The sequence below is a fragment of the Arvicola amphibius genome, chromosome 13, assembly GCF_903992535.2.
Source record: "Arvicola amphibius chromosome 13, mArvAmp1.2, whole genome shotgun sequence".
NCBI classification, from domain to species: Eukaryota; Metazoa; Chordata; class Mammalia; order Rodentia; family Cricetidae; genus Arvicola; species Arvicola amphibius.
The window spans coordinates 58,413,006-58,433,893 of record NC_052059.1 but is presented as its reverse complement, the minus strand read 5'-3'; the positions used below and the strand labels follow the sequence as shown (position 1 = coordinate 58,433,893).

At 38.1% G+C, this 20,888-nt stretch overlaps 1 gene segment (V, D, J or C); it reads right to left on the bottom strand.

Annotated features, from left to right (window-relative positions):
- Positions 1–19,043: 19,043 nt before the first annotated feature.
- On the bottom strand, positions 19,044–19,586 carry LOC119800337. The segment is given in 2 exon segments: positions 19,044–19,360; positions 19,507–19,586. Coding segments are annotated over 2 exon segments (369 nt in total).
- Between the last annotated feature and the right edge of the window lie 1,302 nt (positions 19,587–20,888).

The window sequence follows — 20,888 nt, the reverse complement described above, 5'->3', positions numbered from 1 at the left end:
CATTCCCACTCCCAACTCTCCTTCTGTCCCATGCTTACTCTCACTCCACTCCCCCATTCACTCCACAAAAAGGGTAAGGCTTCCCATGGGGAATCAACAAGTCTGACTCATTACTTCAAGGCAGGACCAAGCACACACACACCCATATCTAGGCTGAGCAAAGAAATCCTTCCAAAGAGAATGTGCTCCCAGGTGCCAGTTCAAGCACTGGGGATTTAGGTCCCACTGCCAGTGGCCCCACAGACTGCCCAAACCTCACAACTATCCCCACATTCAGTGGGTCTAGTATGGTCCTATACAGGTTCCCCTGCTATCAGTCCAGAGTCAGTGAGCTTTCACTAGCTCAGCTCAGCTGTTTTTATGGGTATCAACATCATGGTCTTCCACCCATTTTCATGAAAATTTCAATGTCATTGGTTTTACCACTGAGTAGTACTCCATTATGTAAATGTACCACATTTTCTTTAACCATTTTTCAGTTGAGGGGTACCTAGGTTGTTTCCAAGTTCTGGTTGTTATGAAGAAAGCTGCTATGAACACAGCTGAACAAATGTCCTTGTGATATGAGTGTATCAGTGTCTGTGCTACTGTGTTATATTTAGGAAGTGTATATATATTGGGTATATTTCAAAGATGATATTACTTGGTCTTGAGGTAGGTTGATTCCCAGTGATGTCTAGAGTGGCTGTAAAAGTTGTACTCCCACCACAATGGAGGAGTGTTCCTATTACTCCACATCCTCTCCAGCATAAACAATCCTTGGTGTTTTTGATTTTAGCCATTCTGACTGGTGTAAGCTGGCATCTCAGAATCATTTTGATTTGCTTTTCCCTGATGGCTAAGGATATTGAGCAATTCCTTAAGATTGTTTTGGCCATTTGTAATTTTTCTTTTGAGAATTCACTATTTAAATCTGTTCTCCATTTTTGATGGATTGTTTGATAATTTTATGTTCTTTATATATTTTGGAAATCAGTCCTCTGTCTGATGTGGGGTTGGTGAAGATTTTTTTTTCCATTCTGTAGGCTGTCATTTTGTCTTAGTGACCATATCTTTTACCTTACAGAAGGTTCTCAATTTCAGAAGGTCCCATTTATTAATTGTTGGTCTGTGCTACTGGTGTTATATTTAGGAAGCAGTCTCCTGTGCCAGTGCGTTCATGGTTACTTCCTACTTTCTCTTCAACAAATGTCAGTGTGGCTGCATTTTTGTTGAGGTTTTGGATCTATTTGGACATGTTTTATGCATGCAGATAGATATGGATCTATTTGCATTCTTTTACATATTGATATCCAGTTAGCCCATCACCATTTGTTGATGATGCTTTCTTTTGTTCCATTGTGTAATTTTAGATTCTTTATCAAAAATCAGGTGTTCATATGTGTATGGAATAATATCAGGGTCAGTCTCTGATTTGAATCCATTGGTACACCTCTTTGTTTTTATGTCAATACCAAGCTGTTTTCATTACTGTAACTCTATAATAGAGCTTGATGTCAGAGATGGTGATGTATCAGAAAGTTCCTTTATTTTAGAGGATTGTTTTGACTATTCTGTATTTTTCCCATATGAAGTTGAATATTGTTTTTTCTGGGGTCTGTGAAGAATTGTGCTGGATTTTGAAGGGGATTGCATTGAATCTGTAGATTTATTTTTGTAGGATTGCACTTTTACTATGTTGATCCTGCCTATTCAAAAGCATGGGAGGTCTTTCCATTTTCTGATATCTCCCTCAATTTCTTTCTTCAAAGACTTAAAGTTCTTGTTGTATAGGTCTTTTACTTCTTTGGTTAGCGTTATCCCAAGATATTTTATATTATTTGTGGCTATTTTGAAGGGTGATGTTTCTCCAATTTTTTTCTCAGCTTCTTTACCATTTGTATATAGGAGGGCTATTATTTTTTTGAGCTCATCTTAGACTCTGCCACATTATTAAAGGTGTTTATCAGTTGTAGAATTTTCAGAGTCACTTAAGTATAATATAGCATCTGCAAATAGTAAAAGTTTGACTTCTTCCTTTCCAATTTGCATCCTTTTGATCTCCTTTTGTTATCTTATTACCCTAGCTAGAACTGTGAGTACTATGTTAAATAGATATCGAGAGAGTGGACAGCCTTGTTTTGTTCCTGATTTTAGTAGAATTGCTTTGATTTTTCTCTCCATATAATTTGATGTTGGCTCTTGGCTTCTGGTATATTGCTTTTATTATGTTTAGATACCTTCCTTGTATTCTTGATTTCTCCAACATGAAGGCATACTGGTTTCGGTCAAATGCTTCTTAAGCATCTAATGATATGATAATGTGTTTTTTCTTTCAGTTTATTTATATGGTGGATTACATGGATATATTTTCATATGTTAAACCCTGCATCTATGGGATGAAGCCAACTTGATCATGGTGGATGATTTTTTTGTTTTGTTTTGTTCTTGTATCCTGTTTGCCAGTATTTTCTTAAGTATGTTTGCATCAATGTTTATGCATAAGATTGGTCTGTAATTCTCTTTCTTAGCTGCATCTTTGTTTTGTTTGGGTACCAGGATAACTGTTGCCTCATAAAAAGCATTTGGCTACGTCCTTTCTGTTTCTATTGTGTAGAATAATTTGAGGAGTATTGGCATTAGCTCTTCTTTGAAAAACTTGTAGAATTCTGTGCTGAAACCGACTGGTCCTGGGCTATTTTTGGTTGGGAGACTTGATGATTACTTTTATTTTTTTATGGGTTATAGGTCTATTTAAATTGCTTATCTGTTCTTGATTTAATTTTGGTATCTGTTACCTATCCAGAAAATTGTCCATTTCTTTTAAATTATCCAATTTTATGGAGTATAAGTTTTTGAGGTATGACCTGATGATTCTCTGGATTTCCTCTGTGTTTGTTGTTATGTCCCTCTTTTCATTTCTGATTTTGTTAATTTGCATATTCTCTCTCTGCCTTTTGGTTAGTTTGGATAAGGTTTTGCCTATCTTGTTGATTTTCTCAAAGAACCAACTCTTTGTTTCATTGATTTCTTATATTGCTTTCTTTGTTTCTATTTTATTGATGTCAGCCCTCAATTTGATTATTTCCTGTCATCTACTCTTCCTGGGTGAGTTTACTTCTTTTTGTTCTAGAGCTTTCAGAAGTGCTGTTAAGTCACCTGTTTGAGATTTTTCCAGGTCCTTTATATAGGCACTTATTGCTATGAACTTTCTTCTGAGCACCACCTTCAAAGTTCCCCATAAGTTTGGGATGGCTATGCAATCATTTTCATGGAATGCTAAGAAGTCTTTAAATTCTTTCATTAGTTCTTCTTGACTCAGGAGTGATTCATTTAAGCATTGTTTAATTTCCATGAGTTTGTAGGCTTTCTGCAATTAGTATTGTTGTAGAATTCTAACTTTAAGCTATTGTGATATGATAAGATACAGGGTTTACTCCAATTTTTTTTTTATCTGTTGAGGTTTGCTTTGTGACCAAGTATGTGATCAATTTTAGAAAAGGTTCCATGAGGTATTGAGAAGAAGATATATTCTTCTGTGTTTGAGTGAAATGTTTTGTAAATATTTATTAAGTCCACTTGAGTCATGATATCTGCTAGTTCTCTCTCTCTCTCTCTCTCTCTCTCTCTCTCTCTCTCTCTCTCTCTCTCTCTCTCTCTCTCTCTCTCTCTCTCTGCTAAGTTTATGTCTGGCTGACCTGTTCATTGGAGCGAGTAGGGTGTTGAAATTTCCTAAATTTCCTAATATTGGGGTTTGATGTGTATTGTTTCTTTTACATATGTGGGTATTCTTGTATTTGAGACATAGATTTTCAGAACTGAGACTTTATCTTAATGTATTTTTCCTGTGATGGGTATGAAGTGTCCTTCTCATCTCTTTTTATTGATTTTAGTATGAAGTCTATTTTGTTAGTTATTAGGATAACCACACTTGCTTGTTTCTTAGGTACATTTGTTTGGAATATTTTTTTTACCAATCCTTTACTATTAGGTAATATCTGTCTTTTAGATTTAAGTGTATTTCTTGTATGCAGCAGAAGGATGGGTCCTGTTTTCATATACATTTTTAAATCATTTTTAAATGAATTGAGTCCATTGATATTAAGAACTGTTAATGACCAATGATTATTTATTCCTGCTATTTTTGAGGGCTAGTGTTTGTATTCTTTTCTTCTTTGTGGTTTACTAATGTGCGGTATGAGTTTACTTGTTACCTGTGTTTTGTGGGTGCAGCTAACTTTATTGGGTTAGAGCTTTCTTTCTAATACTTTCTATAATACTGGATTTGTGGATACGTATTGTTTAAATTTGGTTTTGTCAAAGAATATCTTGTTTTCTCCATCTTTGGTGATTGAAAGCTTTGCTGGGTATAGTAGTCTGTGCTTGCATATGTGATCTCTTAGTGTCTGCAGCATATCTGACCATGACCTTCTGGCTTTCAGAGTTCTATTGATAAGTCAGGTGTAATTCTGATGGGTCTACATTTGTGTCTTGCTTGACATTTCTCCTTTGCAATTATTAATATTCTTTCTTTATTCTGTATCTTTAGTTTTTTGATTATTATATTTCAAGGAGACTTTCTTTCTGATATAGACTATTTGGTGTTCTGTAAGCTTGTTGTACCTTCACAGGAATATCCTTCTTTAGGTTGGGGAAGTTTTCTTCTATGATTTTGTTAAATATATTTTTCTGTGCCTTTGAGCTGGAGTTCCTCTCCTTCTTCTATTTCTATTATTCTTAGGTTTGGTGTTTTCATGGTGTCCTAGATTTCCTGGATGTTTTATGTTTAGGATTTGATGGAGTTAACATTTTCTTTGACCCATGAATTAATTCCTCTATTATATCTTGAACTCCTGAGATTCTCTCTTCCATCTCTTGTAATCTGTTAGTTATGTTTTCACGTGTAATTCCTATTGGTTTGCCCAGATTTTCCTTTTCCAGAATTCCTTTGGTTTGTGTTTTCTTTATTGCCTCTATTTCAATTTTCAAGGCTTGAACTGCTTACTTCACTTGTTTGATTGCATTTTCTTGGTTTCCTTAGGTTTCTTTAAGAGATTTATTGATTTCTTACAATTTTTCATTTGACCTTTTCCTCCATTTTTAAGGGATTTTTTTCATTTCCTCAAGGGTCTCTATCATCTTCATAAAACTTTATTTAAGGTCATTTTCTTCTACTTCTTCTTGGTTAGGGTGTTCGGGTCGTCCTGTTGTAAGATCACTAGGTTCTGGTGGTATCATATTGGTCTTTATGTTCTTGGATGCAGTCTTGCATTACTGTCTGCCAATTTCTTCCTCCAGTGAGTAAAGACGGAGCTTGTGCTTCAGGGAGTCTCTCTTCCTCCAGTTGGTAAATGTGAGGCCTGTGGCTTAGGTTATCACTTTTCCACTGGGTACAGGCAGATCTGTGCCTATAGTGAATTCTGGTAAGACTTGGAACTCCTCTCCAGGGGCATTCTGGGCCAAGGCTATCTCTAGGACAGTTTGGGCCAAAGCTTTGTCTGGGGGCAACTTGGGTCAAGGCTCTAGTGGTTACAGCTGTGGTGGGGGGTGGTAGTAGGTGTGTAGAGGCTGCTTGGGGTCTCTGAGCTTTCTTGGGTGGGAGTAAGTCATAGGATATTCCTCCAAGGGCAAAGGCCTAGAGACCTGAGCCCTCCAACTTGAATCAAGATGCTCACATCTCCAGAGGCAGTCTGGTCCAAGGCTATGGTGGTCACAGATGTGGTAGGGGATGATAGCAGGTGTGTAGAGACTGTTCAGTGTCTCTGGGGCTTGGTGCATGGTGGTGTGTAATGGGATGTTTCTTCCAGGGCAAGGACCTAGAGAGCTGAGCCCTCCAACTGTATTTCCATTTTTCCCTCAGTTTGAAGGATCTTTGGCTATTCTTTGATTGAATAAACTGTCTATATTTGCAAACTTTTTCCCAACTCCATCTTTTGTACCTTGGATTCTGGAGCTTGGTCTCCTGGATGTGTCACATAGTTCTTGGAAGATCAAATTATGTTCATTATTTTTCTATGTAGTTTATGATCATATTGCTGTTTCAACCTGTCTTTCATCTATGAAACTCACCCTTCTTTCTGGACTTGTCTGTTAATGGTGCTTTCAGATGTTTTCTTTTTGATTGATTGATTTCTCCTTTGTTAACCATTATGACTGGTTCATTTTCAGAATTACAGTTTTCTTGCTGAAGCTATTCTCAGTTTTTTAAAATTTCTCCAAGTTTTTTATTTTTTGTTCACTTGATAGCGTCCTTATCCAGTCCCTGAGCTGACTCTCCTACCTTGTTCTTATGCTTACTTGACTCCCATAGAAGGTCAAAAGAGAACACTAAGAGTTTATCTTATATTTCAGCTGTCCAGTTCTTTGTCCACTACTGAGGAGTTGTGAGATTAGGTGGATGCCATAGTGTGTGATTGTCTCATATACTTTCTGTGCTATCTCATTTATTCTCTGTGCTTTGTGCATCTGATAGATGTGTCTTCTAACTTTCTCTGTTTTATTCTTCTGTTTGTCTCATGTGATTTCTACTGGTGATTTATCTTCACTTGGACTTATATTACTTATTGTTAATAAGCAAGGGATGTGCCTGAACTACCAAATATAATGACTTAGAATTCCCAATGCTGACTTATGGTTAAAAACACAAGGGAACGTTTCTGATTCCCCAACAGAGTTAAATCAGAGTGTTTGGGTGAAAATGTACTTCTTTTGAGCTAACCTTTAAATCATTAAATTAATGGGGAAAGGAAAAAGAGAAAAAGACAGACTAAAATTGAAATAAGAAAGGAAGCATGTGAGTCACAGTTTTGGGCAATAGTGAAACTTGTATTTCTAGAGTCATAAAAGTTTTGGCAGCAATATTAAATTATAGGACAGCAACCTAATAAAATATAAACTTAAATATATAAATAAATGCAATCTTCTGGAAATGACATGGATATGCATTAACAAAATCACAATAGGAGTATCTCAAGAATAAGATTGGATTTTTAAACATTGTGTCATTATCAGAAGATTCTGCCCCATCCAAGGAACTACATTCTGTTGATGCTTACGTGGGGAAAGCATGTCATATTCCTCAGTGGTGTAATACTGATGAGTAGTTGTCTTTACTCCAGTAACTACTTTGCCTAGGTCCATAGAAGAAACCCCACATAAAGGCAGTGGACCACAACAAGGAATATAAATATAAGACTAATATGAGACTTGTTGAAAAGGAGTTGAGGGAGCATAGTCTGAGAAGGTAATTGGGGAATACAACCAAAGTACATAAGGGTGTGTGTGTGTGTGTGTGTGTGTGTGTGTGTAAAACTGCACAATAATAATAAATTTAAAACCCAATATTAAAATACCCAATAGCATAAAGTAGAAGGCATCATGCAACAGTTATTACTTCATCCTCTTTATGATGAGGGGGTTTCTCCCCCTGCTTGGGTTGATTGTATATCAGTCTCCACAGATGGGAAAGGCTGCTAGTATCATGAACGCAAACAAGTTATTATTTAGTTCTTCCAGAAGAGGATTTCTGTGGTGAAAAACTTCTTTTCTGTCAGAAGTTTTTGAGGTGAGTCCCTGGTCTCTGTTCTATTTTGGTTTGGATTACATGATGAAACACATATCAAAATCAACCAGGATTAAAAAAAAACATTTCAGATTATAATTCCACTTCATATTGCATCATTGAGGGAACCAATCAGAGCTCAGGGCAAGAATCCTGTGCCAGGAACTGAATCAGAGCAAGGAAAAACTGCATTAGGACTGCTGAATATTCTCTCTGTGGCTCCCATGGAGACAATGCAGGCAGAGACTTCATTGCTGTCTACAGCTGTTCATAACTGATGTGAGCAGCATGTTACAGCTCTATTGCTTGACTGGTTCTTTGTGGGGAACGTACCGTCCCAGCTGCCTTCTGTTTCTTTAGTGCTTTCTCTTAAAAAACTTACTGTGCTTTTATATTTTAACCTTAGCTGTTTTCATGAAAACTAGAAACCAACATCTAATCTGACAACTTCTCCAGAAGTCCTATGGTAGCTTTGTAGTCTCAATGTAAACAATCTGGAAATAGGGGCTAGAACATTAACTCAGTAGTTAAAAGCACTTGCAGCTTCATCAGAGTACTCAGATTAAGCATTTTAAATGCCATATTCTGTAGTCTTTTAAATGTTTGAAGAATGCCTATCCATCTGAAAGACATCTCTGTACATCTAGAAGACCTAACTAACATGACTACAAGCTTGACTATTATAGATGATTATCAATTAAGCTACATTTCTTAATTATACATTACATTTTTAAATGAGTTGCACAAACACAATACCTTAATCAAGAAGAGAAATATACATATAAAAAACTGACCTTAAATTTGTATCTATAGACCAAGATCCATACAATACAAATCTCTATAGCATACCCCCTTTAAATGTAAACAAACATTTACAAACAATATTTTGCTTGTAATGTGGAAATATAGGCATAGTTCTCTCCAAACTTCTTTCTGCTGTTTATATGGTGAAGTAATTTTTTTGAGGGGTGTTCGAGGTGACCTTTCAGGGGGTCTTGAACTATCAAACCACATTAGTCTGGAAGGATTCCACAAGTTCTCATCCTCTGTGGAAACAAAAGCAGAACCTCTTTTCCAAACAACAAATCCATATACCCAAATTTGGAAGTCAAGATACCTTTAAAGTATATACGTTGGTTACTTAGTGCCTTCACAGTCAAAAAATTCAAAGAAAACACAATAATTTACATAATCCAGATTCTCTGTGATTTTTCCATCTTTATGTGGCTTGTTTTTATACTATTATGTCTTAATATTTACTTTATTATCTTTATTCCTTTAATCTATGACTCTGTACTCTGTCTCTTTAAAAACTGTTTTTTAATAAACCATTTTTCTTTTTATAACACTCTATATTCTTTTTCTTTTTCTCCCAAGCCTGCATACATTTTGTAAACACATTGTGTCTTGTTTAGAGGTCTTTTATGTCTGAATCTGTCCTATTGCATATCTGAAATCCTGTTCTGACCAGGATGGCTTCTTAAAATGCTAGGTGCTTCTTATTAACTTAAGCAGCATCACTGCTAGGGGAAATATGGCCCTGCCTGCTTGTTCTGCCCAGTCCAGCATGGTGGAGCTGTTTCCTGCCTCTGAGAGCCATGTACATTGCCCCATTTTCGAGGCACAGTGGGTCTATGCTGCCATTAAGCAAGTTGTGGCACTCTGCTCACAGAACCCATTTAAATGCTCCATAGCCAGATCTCTCAAAAGAGTCAGAGTTTGTGCTGGCAGCCTAGCCCAGAAAGCCACAGTTTCAAAGCAGCGTGATGTACCAGCATGCCTTTTTTTTTTCTGCAGCTTTTTTCACTGCTACCGCTGAGTCAGGAAAACCTCTCTTAAAGGAGCCATGCCTCTGATTGCTTCTAGGAAACAGAGCCCACCTAAGAAAATGTTGCTATCAAACCATGCTTAACTCTCTTCTTTTGTGTTTAGAATTCCTTTTTAAGCTTTCTCAGGTTTTATGTGGATTTAGTTGACCACGCTGAGGTTGGGTGACAATTTGTTGTAATAAGGCCTCTAGTTAGCACCCAGATGCTTAGCCCTGAAAAAATAACACAGAAACTGTATTACTTAAACCACTGCTTGGCCTATTAGCTCTAACTTCTTATTGGCTAGCTTTTACATCTTAATTTAACCCATTTCCACTATTTTATAATTTAGCATGAGGCTTGTGGCCTCCTGGCAAGGTTTCAGTGTATCTGTCTCCAGTGATGGCTCCATGGCTTCTCTCTGACACCACCCCCTTTCTTCCAGCATTCAGTTTAGTTTTTCCTACCTAGCTAAGTTCTGCCCTGCTATAGGTCCAAAGAAGTTCCTTTATTTATTAATGGTAACCACAGCATACAGAGTGGAACAACATTACTCCTCTGGCTTCCATGGGCAATAGTCATGTATACAGTACACACACATACATGAAGGAAAAAGAATTACACACAGATTATGAAATTAAAATAAAATTTTGAAAATATATCTGGAAACACATTTGATAGAATTTTGTTTCCCATGTTGTTCTGCTTGTAGGATGGATATGGAAAAAGAAACTGCAAAAAAGTTGAAAAACATGTATGATATATTTTTTTATATATATACCTCAGCAGATCCAGGCCCGGGCACACATGATTTCAATGAGGTTTCAGCTCAATTTACCATTAACTCTCTACTCCTCACTTCTAGAGCTTTCCTTTATCTTGGGTCAAGTCTGACTGTAAAATGTTGGAAAATACCTTGACTTCATCTGAATTTCTCTCAAACAAGAGAGATTGAGGAGATAAGGGAAGTTTGTCTTTCTAGATTTCAACTACATTATAAGCCTCACTGTATTTTCTAAAGTATCAATACAATCAGGTGCTGCCTTCACGCAACTCTCCTTCTCTACTCTGGTCTAGCTGACCTTCACTATCTTAGGCTCAGTACCAGATGCAAAGACAATGGTATGGAGGGATTCTCCAGGAACCACCATAAGTTACCTGGGTGAACGCCTCATAATGTATCTCTGAATACTTCACTGACAATGGTTCTGATTCTCTAAGTTTCACAAGGAAATTTTGTTCTTCGCTCTTCCAGATGCCTAGGCTGAGGTATGTGCTGTTACAAACTTCAAGGAAATTAATACTTTAAATCATTCTGGTGCAAGATTGCCAAGTAAAGATAAATACTACATATGGTCTCTGTGTTGTTTTTAAAGCTAAATTCTTTCAAGACAAAATATTAAAAGAAAGCACTCACGAAGACTGTTACTAAATTGCATAATGTGAGGTTTTACTTAGAAACACACTTCTGAGCAGACCACAGATGGAGTCATGGTTGGGACCTTCTTGTTTGTGTGCAGGTGTTCTCATCAGGGCTCCCCGAGAGATTCTATGCTCAAGGAGCTCCAGTTTTTGTTCAGCTTGTGCTATCTTTTCAAACACTGTGAGTCTGTTCCCAGAGTGCACAGAAATACTTCGCTGAATCTTCCAACTGTGAAGCTGAAATGACAAGGCTGATGGACTTGGCTGATTTCTGGAAGGTGACAGAGTAGCGGTTGCTCTTCTCATTCCGAGTGGAAGAAGAAATTTGGTGAAGAAGAAAAATCATCTCTCCACTAAGAAGCTGCTTGTACCAATAAAGATAGTATAGGCTCCGACTTGTCTCATATGAACAGTCTATGGTGACTTCTTTTCCCTCCTGCGTGCTTACGGTTGATTGGAGCTGAGTCACTTTCTGGCCCAAATTGGATCCTGCAGAACAATTGAAAGAAAGAAAAAAGTTTATTTTGTGAGTGTTTGAACAAAACACTGTTGGAATTTGGTTCCTTGAGGCACAAGACAACACTAACTGAAGATATGTATTGCTTGTTTTTTCCTAGTTCCTGTTCCCCACCATGCCAGTGTGAACTGCCATATTCCTGGGGCAATGCTTCCTGCTTAATATATTTAACTATATGTTAAACATACATACCACAGAAGGTCAAGGCCACCAACACAGAGAGCAGGCTGTGGAGAGGCATGGGGCACATGTCTGTGTGTTTCCTGGGCCTTAGATCAGTGTTAAGTGTCTAGTGTCTGACACTGCTCATGTACTGGCTCTGTTTTCTACATCACCTCAAGCAGGAAATGGGGTTTTGTATGACCATAGGCCACAAGTTTCTTGTACAGAGAGAAAAAAAAATGTAGCCCACCACAGACTTTTACTTGCTTCTTGTTTTTCTTAGTAGTTAAAAGAGGCAGTACTTAAAAGGAAGAATGGGGAAATCTGCCCCTGCTGAGGGTGATTCTGCTTCACTCATGGTTGTTAGTCAGTGGGAATATTTGGGTGACCCAAAGTCAGATTCATCATGAACTATGTACAATATGTATAATATACTTAAAGATGATTGTTGTATGTTTACTTCTCTACATTTATTGTCTAACAAAGCTTAATTAAAATAATGACGAGTCCATGCATTTCCTGTGAAACACTGGCATCTGAAAGAATCTTCCTCCTTTTCTGAGTGCTAGGGTCCATATAAATTCAGCAATTAACAAAGCTACTTTAAAATCACATGGTGAAGGGCAGTCCATCAGAATTCCAGAAGATCCCCATTTGCTCATGTTCTGTGAAACTGTAACATGAATAAAATAATGGTATTCAGAGGCTGAGGAGATGCTCATGTGACAGTTCCTACTGTGAATCATGAGGAACTATGTGTTGATCTCCAGATACATAAGAATTCAATGGATGTGGGTGCAGCTGAAGTCATAGCACTGGGAAACAGAGATGGGGAATCTGGAGTTTTTCTAGTCAGTCAGTCTAATTCAATTGGTGAGCTTAAGTTTCAGTGAGAACCACTACCATATAAATATGAATATAGAAAAATAAATAAATACCTGAATCAATGAATGTGGAGAGCAATAGAGGAAGATATTCAGTGTTGATCACTGGATTATATTCACACAGAAGGAGAGAGAGAGGTGAGGGGGGGAGAGAAACAGAGGCACATAAAAATAACACTAATTTAAAAATACACTTTTAAAAAACCTGATTAACTGTAAAAGTCTAAGAGCATGGCTTATTCAGAAGATGTTCTGTTTTCTCCACACAAAGAACTCTACTTATTACAAGTCCCAGAAGCTTCTATATCATGCCCTGAAGTATTCAGTTTCATTTGTAAAATTCTGTGTATTTTCAAATGTACAAAATGGGATAATGATAATATTGCTAGGCCTCTCCTTGACTCAAGCCTATTACATGTACACGACACCTATAACCAGAAATCACTTAGGACCTTGCTATTGCCTCATAAATTGTTGGTTGAACTTTTGTGTACTGCTGTATCATCAATTAGACTGTACCTCATAATCTTTCATTTGCTCTCTTTATCACAATGGAAGAAATGAACCAAAGGCACCAAAAGAGAAAAGTACAAACAAGGTCTCTGAAATAGTCCCATGTTCCCACAAGTCCACAAGAGTATACAGCGAAAGTACAGCTGACAGATCAATAGACGAACTCATGGGAGTATAATCTAGTGAGGAACCCAATTTGCAGAGCTTCAGGAACTCTTGTCTTTTGAATAGTCTCTATCCTTTCTGTTAAAACCTTGTGAAGCCATAGTGCTTCCCTTTTCCATAGTGGGATTCATCCTGAAATATCCCAGCAGTGTATTTCTCATTTTCTGAGCCTGACTTCCTTCTGTACTGGCACTGGATGACCTTTTTCCACACTGTGGGACCCTGGTGTGAAAGTATTCACTCAGTCAAAGAAACCATTGTCCTCATAGTCAGATCTACATGAAGCTACCCACCCCCCTGCATGCACACACACAATTATCCTTAATGGCAGGATATCCAACAAGGGAAGGAGGCTTGTGAATAGACCACATAAGAACCTCAAGAGATAGGCATTGAGAAGGAGAGATAACATGTCTGCCCTTACTGAAAAACAGGTCTGGGTGGCTTTGTACTCTCAGGAGAGTGTAACATACTGTTTTTTTCTCTACCCTAGCATGCTATTAATATTCTATATTTATCTTCACCCTGGTTTCAATTGACAGGGGACCTTAATCTAGGAAATTTACTGTTTTTGCCTTTACTCCTAGAGGTGCAGAAAAAATAGCTTGGACCCCTAAACCAGGTCCAGAGAAAGGAATTCAATCAGGCACCCTGCTGCTTAGCCAGGGGTTGGTAATGGCAGTCTCCAAAGAAATTGCCTTAGCAAGGAATTTAATTCAGTTAGCCAGATGCCAAAACAAATCAAGCACCATAGCTTTCCTCCAGTGGCTTATGCTGGTTGTCATGGTTACCACAATGCTGTGTTCCCAGCTGCCAGGAAAGGAAGGGGAGTGCTCAGAACATGCAACAGCACTTCTGCATTTTTCTTCCCTCTTTTCTACATTTACTACAAACTTCTAGCTTAACTAGTCACTAGAAATGTCGTTAGAACACTACAGGCCCCTGTTTTCCTCTTCTCAGAGTTCTGATTTGAAGTACCATCCTTAACTAATCCTCCCAATATCTCCAGGGAGCTTCATAACCACGTCCTCTCAGAGACAGTAGTAAGCTATTAGGTGCCTGCTTTTTCAGACTTACTGATTTTTGTGGCTCTGTGTAATACTTGTTTGGTATCATTGTTATTGCATATGAAATTGGCAATTGTGTCTGTATGCGTATATAAACTGAAAGGCTTGTGGAGGATGGAAACTTTTTTGAAGGACAAAAAGAAAACATAAATAAGAAACATATTTGAGTTGATTTGTTCACCCTCTGACAATTTTAGTCAGTTTTTTGCTAGCTATAAGCATTCTGTTCTGAGCCCTGAGGGGCTGCTGAGGCTGGAGTTCAAAGGCCCCCAATACCAGATCTTACTATGAGTTTAAATAACCAGTCAACATGTACATCGAGGACAAGTTTCTGGTATCTGAGGTATATACCTCTGCCCATCTCACTGCTGAGTGCTGACAGGCAGCTCATGCCCTGAACTGCAATCTCTGTGCCTAAGCAGTCGACCACGGGAGTCACAGTAGCCTGGGCAGCTCAGGATGGCAGGACTATGCCCTCCTCTAGTTCTCCACAGAGCAGCTGAATGCTCTCCATGCTACATAACTTTCCTTGTGGTGTAATTGACAAACAATAATTCCTAGTGATGATAAAGGTTCAAGTTGGTGGAGATGAATGTTCAGAACCCACTTAACAAGCTGAGTGCCCTATAAAGTCTGAAACTTCAGGTTTTGAGTGATTGGATGCCATCTTCTGGCCTTCACATGCACACAGGTGTGTGTGCCCATGTACACACACTCCACTATTACAAAAAAACCACATTTCATTAGAGGATTGCTTACATTTTCTGAGGTTTAGTTCATTATTGTTGGAACATCATTGTATAGGTTTGGGTTTATACTGCTCTGAAGAGGCACCAGGACCATGGCAACTCTTATAAGGAAACCATTAATTGGAGTGGCTCACTTGCAGTTTTAAAGGTTCAGTCCATTATCATCATGGGGAATGTCATGACCTGTAGGTAGACAAGGTGCTGGCTGCATCTTGATCAGAAGGCAAGATGAAAATGACCCATGACACTGGGAGTATCTTGAATGACAGAGACTTCAAAACCACCCACACAGTGACACACATCTTCCAAAACAAAGCCAAACCTCCTTCAATAAAAAGACACTACCCAATAGTGCCACTCACTTTGTGGGGGACATTTTCTTCCAAACTACTATAAAGGTAAAAAGAATGATGCATGATAAACAATATCTTGGATAACTATATTTAAAAAAAACTCCAGAAGACAAGACAGAGGGACTTTTACCTCAAGTGTACTGTGCTCCCTGGATTGATCTTGGATGTGATTTCATGCCTCCTATGCTAAACATTTACATTCAATGTATATGACATGTTTATTCTTTTTAGCTGTCAGATCATATGTATAGAACCCAGTGTGGTCAGTGTACTCTGTATGTCAATATGGCCTTCTACCTCACTTTTGTGATTTTCCAGATATAATATTTAGTACAACCCAGGCAATATGTTTACGTTGTTCTGTTCTGAAAAAGTTCTAGGAAAGGGCATCTCTGCTAACATTTAGTATAAATAAACTAGGGTTTATTTATGTTTTTCCAATTATGTGTTTTTGTGTTGTCATTTTTGTATCATTGCTGTCTTTGTTATATTCATGAATAAAAATCACTGAAACTGAAGTAAGTTTGTCTACAACTGATGGAGGACTCTTGTTGGTTAATAATGAAACTGCCTTGGCTTTTTGATAGGGCAAGATTTAGATAGGTGGAGTAGACAGAACAGAATGCTGGGAAGAAGGGAAGTTAGGCAGTCGCCATAGGCAGTAGCCATGCCTCTCCTCTCTGAGACTGAAGCAGGTTCAGATCTCTCCTGGTAAGCCACCCCTCGTGGTGCTACATAGATTACTAAATATGGGTTAAAGCAAGATGTGAGAATTAGTTAATAATAGGCTGAAACTAATGGGCCAGCCAGTGTTTAAATGAATACAGTTTCCGTGTAATTATTTCAGGTGTAAAGCTAGCCAGGTGGCGGGATGCAGCCCTGCTGCTCCATCTACATACAACATTAGACTGCTTGTTGGCCCCATTCTTTCAGGTCCTTAGATCCCTTGTCTATCAGATAGACCCCCATAGGTCAGTGAAAATCAACAATTTGTCATGATGGGAAATTTGGTGGCATGCAGGCAGGTACTAGGGCAGTAGCTGAGACCTACATCCTTATGTGAAGGCAGAAAGAGAAGGCCACTCACTCTATTGGCTTGCCATAGGAATTTGAAACTGCAACCCCCTGCCCCCACAGTGGCAAACTTCCACCAATAAGGTTAGACATCCTAATTCTTATAATCCTTTAAAATATTGTCACTTTCTTGTGGCTAAGAATTTAGATGTATGAGCCTGTGGGAACATTGCTTTTCAAATCCCCACATTCTTCTTCCTGGTCCCCACAAGCTTGTAGACATGTCATAATGCAAAATGCCTATCTTCAAAAATCCTGATTTTATATCACAGTCTCAACATGTTTAAAAGTCCAAAGTTCAGAGTCTCTTCGACTCAAGGCAATCCCTTAACTGTAATTTGCTATAAAATCAAAATTAAAAAACAAATTACACACTTCCAACATAAAACATCAAAGAATATATATTACCATTAAAAAGGGAGGAAAGGGAGCGTAGTAAGGAAATGCTGGAACAAAGGAAGACTGAAAACATGCTGGGCAAACTGCAAACTCTGTATTTCTGTGTCTGATGTCAAAATGCTCTTCAGATCTCCAACTCCTTTCAGCTATCTTGACTGCAGCACACTTCTTTCCCTTGGGCTCATTCCACTACCTGTTAGCTCCTTTCTTTAGTAGATATCCAATGGCTCTGGGATTTCTAACAACTTGGGTTCTCTAAGGCATGCAGGTTTAGACTTTATAGTTTCACAGACTTGCCTATCTGGATTCTCTTTGAAGGACACCCCTGAGGCATGCCTGGGCTCAGTGACTTTCCTTAGTTCCAGAGAGAGATTCCAAGTGTTCATTCTTGACTCTAAAGTCAGAACACATGGCTGAAGTTGCCAAGTTCTGCTGCTTACTGGGGCAGGAACATAGCCTCCTTGTTGAACTAGAGCTTCACAACTTTCTGATCTCAATTGTCTCCTTCACTACCTAAGCTTGACTACCCTGGCACTTACTCTGTAGAAAAGATTGGCTTCTAACTCAGAGATCAGTCGTAAGTGTCACATGAAGGTTCCCAAGTGGTGATGATTATGTTATTATAAACTAACCTGTCTTCACTGTCTCTCATGTCTCTTTAAATACATTCCAACCACTCAATCCCTAGGAAGCTGAGGGTTCTATCTTGAGGTACCCAGAATTTTCCAGTTCTCTCTTCTGCATCCTCAAGGATGGATGCCTTTTCTCTTCTGCTGATGTATAAGTTAGGTGTTTGTATTCAGTAAAGCCTATTCCATTCTGGTATAAACACTGCTCCCAATTTCTACCTCAAGTTTAAACTTGACAAGGACATAATACTTTTGAGGACATGGGGAGTTCACCTACTGATAATGTGAGATATATTGCTGGTCTACTGCTAAGAGCCAACTAGCATATTTCCTTCTTAACTTTCCTTTTTACATACTGAAAACTATGGATAAGGAGAGCTTATCCATAAGGAGAGCTTGCAGAATTTGTTTAATTTAATATCTTCCACATTGATTCTGTTATTTTTGGTTTTCTTTTTTTGTTGTTTTGGTTTGATTTTGATTTTGTGAAAGAGAGTTGCTTAAGCTAGACTCTCAGTCCTCAACTCAAGCATTGTGCCTGCCTTGACTTCCTAGGTAGCTATAGTTAACACAACCATCAATTATATGGCATAAAACATTTAAATTTATAAACTAAGGTTTTTCCAGTGGAAATCTTAGTATTTTTGCAGAATTAAGTGAGTAAACACACAAAATATTAGACAAGGAGGTCCTTTTTCTATTTCGTGTACTTCAGCTGCTTTTATGAGCTAAAATCACATTCAAAATTATATTTTTTCATTTACAAAATACACATGTGAAATTATTTCTTTAGTTAAAGTTATGAATTTTCACTAGATGAGTAAATTTCATTCTTCTCCCCAATGTTATCATTTGTCTATTGTAGACACAACTACAGTCTTATGTATATGTTTAAGTTAACACATCTGAATTTCTTGAGGTAATTGGGTATATAAGTGACAAAATAAGAGGAATTAGAAGTGGACAATGGTTATATAAATCACTGCTTCCCTTGTCATCAGAGGAAAGTAAGGCAAGAGACTATTCTATATTATTTCCAGCACAAAAGTCACAATGAAAGCCTTGGGGTGTATTCACCACACATTAACAACACTGTTGACAAGGGTATAGCGAGATGGGGACTTTATAAATTCCATTTGGTAAAAACCAAGTACACGTCCAGGACAGACTCCAAAGCTACAGAGAAACCCAATCTCAAAAGCAAACAAACAGGAGCTGGAGAGATGGTTCAGTGGTTAAGAGCACCGCCTGCTCTTCCAAAAGTCCTGAGTTCAAATCCCAGCAACCACATGGTGGCTCACAACCATCTGTAATGAGGTCTGGTGCCCTCTTCTGGCCTGTAGGCATACACACAGACAGAATATTGTATGCATAATAAATAAATAAACAAATAAATAAATAAATAAATAAATAAAATTTAAAAAGCAAATAAATAAGCAAACAAAATAAAACAAACTGCAAACTAAACTAAACTTAAAACCAAGCACACAGAGAACTATTTGTATTTACCTAAACTAGTTAAGTAAATATATGTAAAAACTTCAGTGGTGCGTGGGTAGCAAAGGGAGACTGGAGAAAACCAAGCTGATTTCACCTTGGTCTGTCTGTGGCCTGATTGAGTCTAATTCTTAAGTTCACTGAGTCATCAGGCATTTCCTGCAAGGAAAAACTCCTCTGCACCTTTGCCAGATTCAAACCGCACAGCAGGGTTTTGCTGGAGCACAGCTGCAGGTTTGGGTATGGGCTGCAGGTGCCAGGAGATCACTGTGCACTTGCTGCACAGAAGTAGGTGGCTGAGTCTCCAGGCTGAGAATCTCTGATGTGCAAGGAGAACTGTTTATCACTTTTACTAAAGAAGACTGTGAATCGTCCATCTTCCTTTTTGTTCGACACTGAACGTATGTCTATCAGTAATGCAGGGCCTTCAACAGGGAACTGCCGGTACCATGGGAAGTAGTTAAATGCGCTGTCCTCATAAGTGCAGTTTAGAACTGAAGTCTCTCCTTCCCAGACTGTCAGAGATTGGGGGCTTTGTCTCACCTGCTGCCGGTCAGGTCTCTCCTGCTGGCCACTCACCCCTGTGTAGAGAAATAACAGTTGTCATTAGGTTTCCTTGTATGTCCTACCTGGTTATGGTTTTATCATTATAATTTTGTCTGGTTCTCCAGTAATCTCATGCCTCCAAATTAATCCTATATCCTGGATATTCTCTTTCATGACTCACAGGCTAGGTGAAGGGTTAGGACTAATAATGACACTTTCAGGATCTTCTCCATTCTTCCTAGACTGAAGCTTGTGTAGTACTCTGGTGGCCTTTATCTCCCCAGAACACAGCCTTCAACTTCACAGGTTCTTAGTACTTTCAACAGGCTCCGCCTCTCACAAACACTTTGTCTAAAGGTAGCTTTGATGTAGGAAGCACTTCCCCATTTTGCCCAAATTCATTATCACTGAAAGTGCAGACACTGAAAATCAGAAATCCCTTTATTGTAATTGTACCAATATACAGTGATGGTGGAAATGTGAGCTCATCTAGCCACCAAGAATGTCATTGTGGATTTTCGGAAATATAGAAATAAAGGGAAAAAAAGGAAAAAAAGATAAGAGCATGAAAGAGAAAAGAAATGAAAAAAAGAAACAAAAGGAAATAAGGAAAGAAAAGAAAAGGAAAGAAGAAAAAAGAAAAAAATAAGAAAGACTAATGATCCATTTAAGACCAGGAATAGGTGTTTATCCAGGAGAACTGAGGTCAGCATATAAGAGAGACACCTTCATATGCATGTTCATGACAGCACCATTCACTATTGCCAAGATGCAGACGCAGCCTAGGTACCACCTGTCAACTGATGAATGCAGAAATTACTGTACCTGAAATAACAGAGTAATATTCAGCCACAAGGAATAATGAACTGGCGCCATCTGTAGAAGAAAGGTGGTATTGAAGGACACCATGTAAAGCAAAATAAAGCAGACATATAGAGACAAGTAACGCATATGTGTTCTCATATGTGAAAACTAATAAAAAGAAGGAAAAGGGAAACTAAAGATGATCTGAAAATAGAAGTTATACAAATGAGTAAGGGAGATGGGACATAGGAAGAGAGAGGACAACAGAGGGGGAGGCAAGATGACTATGAGGAAATCACTGCAAATGCATATACTAAAATTTTACAACAAACCCACTGTCATGTACAATTATTGTGTGCTGATTATTATGGCAATTATATGATTAAAGGAAGGATAAATTTAAATTTTTCTTCATTCTAGAAGCTTACACACACACACACACACACACACACATATAAAAAGTTAAAATGCATTTATGCTGGGTCAAGAATACATCTATCAGATACCACGGGCTAACAAATAAAAATGCCTAAACCAGGAATGGGTTACCTCTTCTGGTGTTTGAATTAGTTTCCTTTCTATTGGTAACATAAATAAATATAATGACCAGAAGCAACTGAGGAAGGAAATGATTTATTTGGTTTACATTTCTGATCATATTCCATCACTGAAGTAAGTCAGTCAGGAATTTAAGCTGGAACAGTGGTAAGAAACATACATGAAAGCTATTTACTGGCTTGCTCCTTGCTGGCTTGCTCA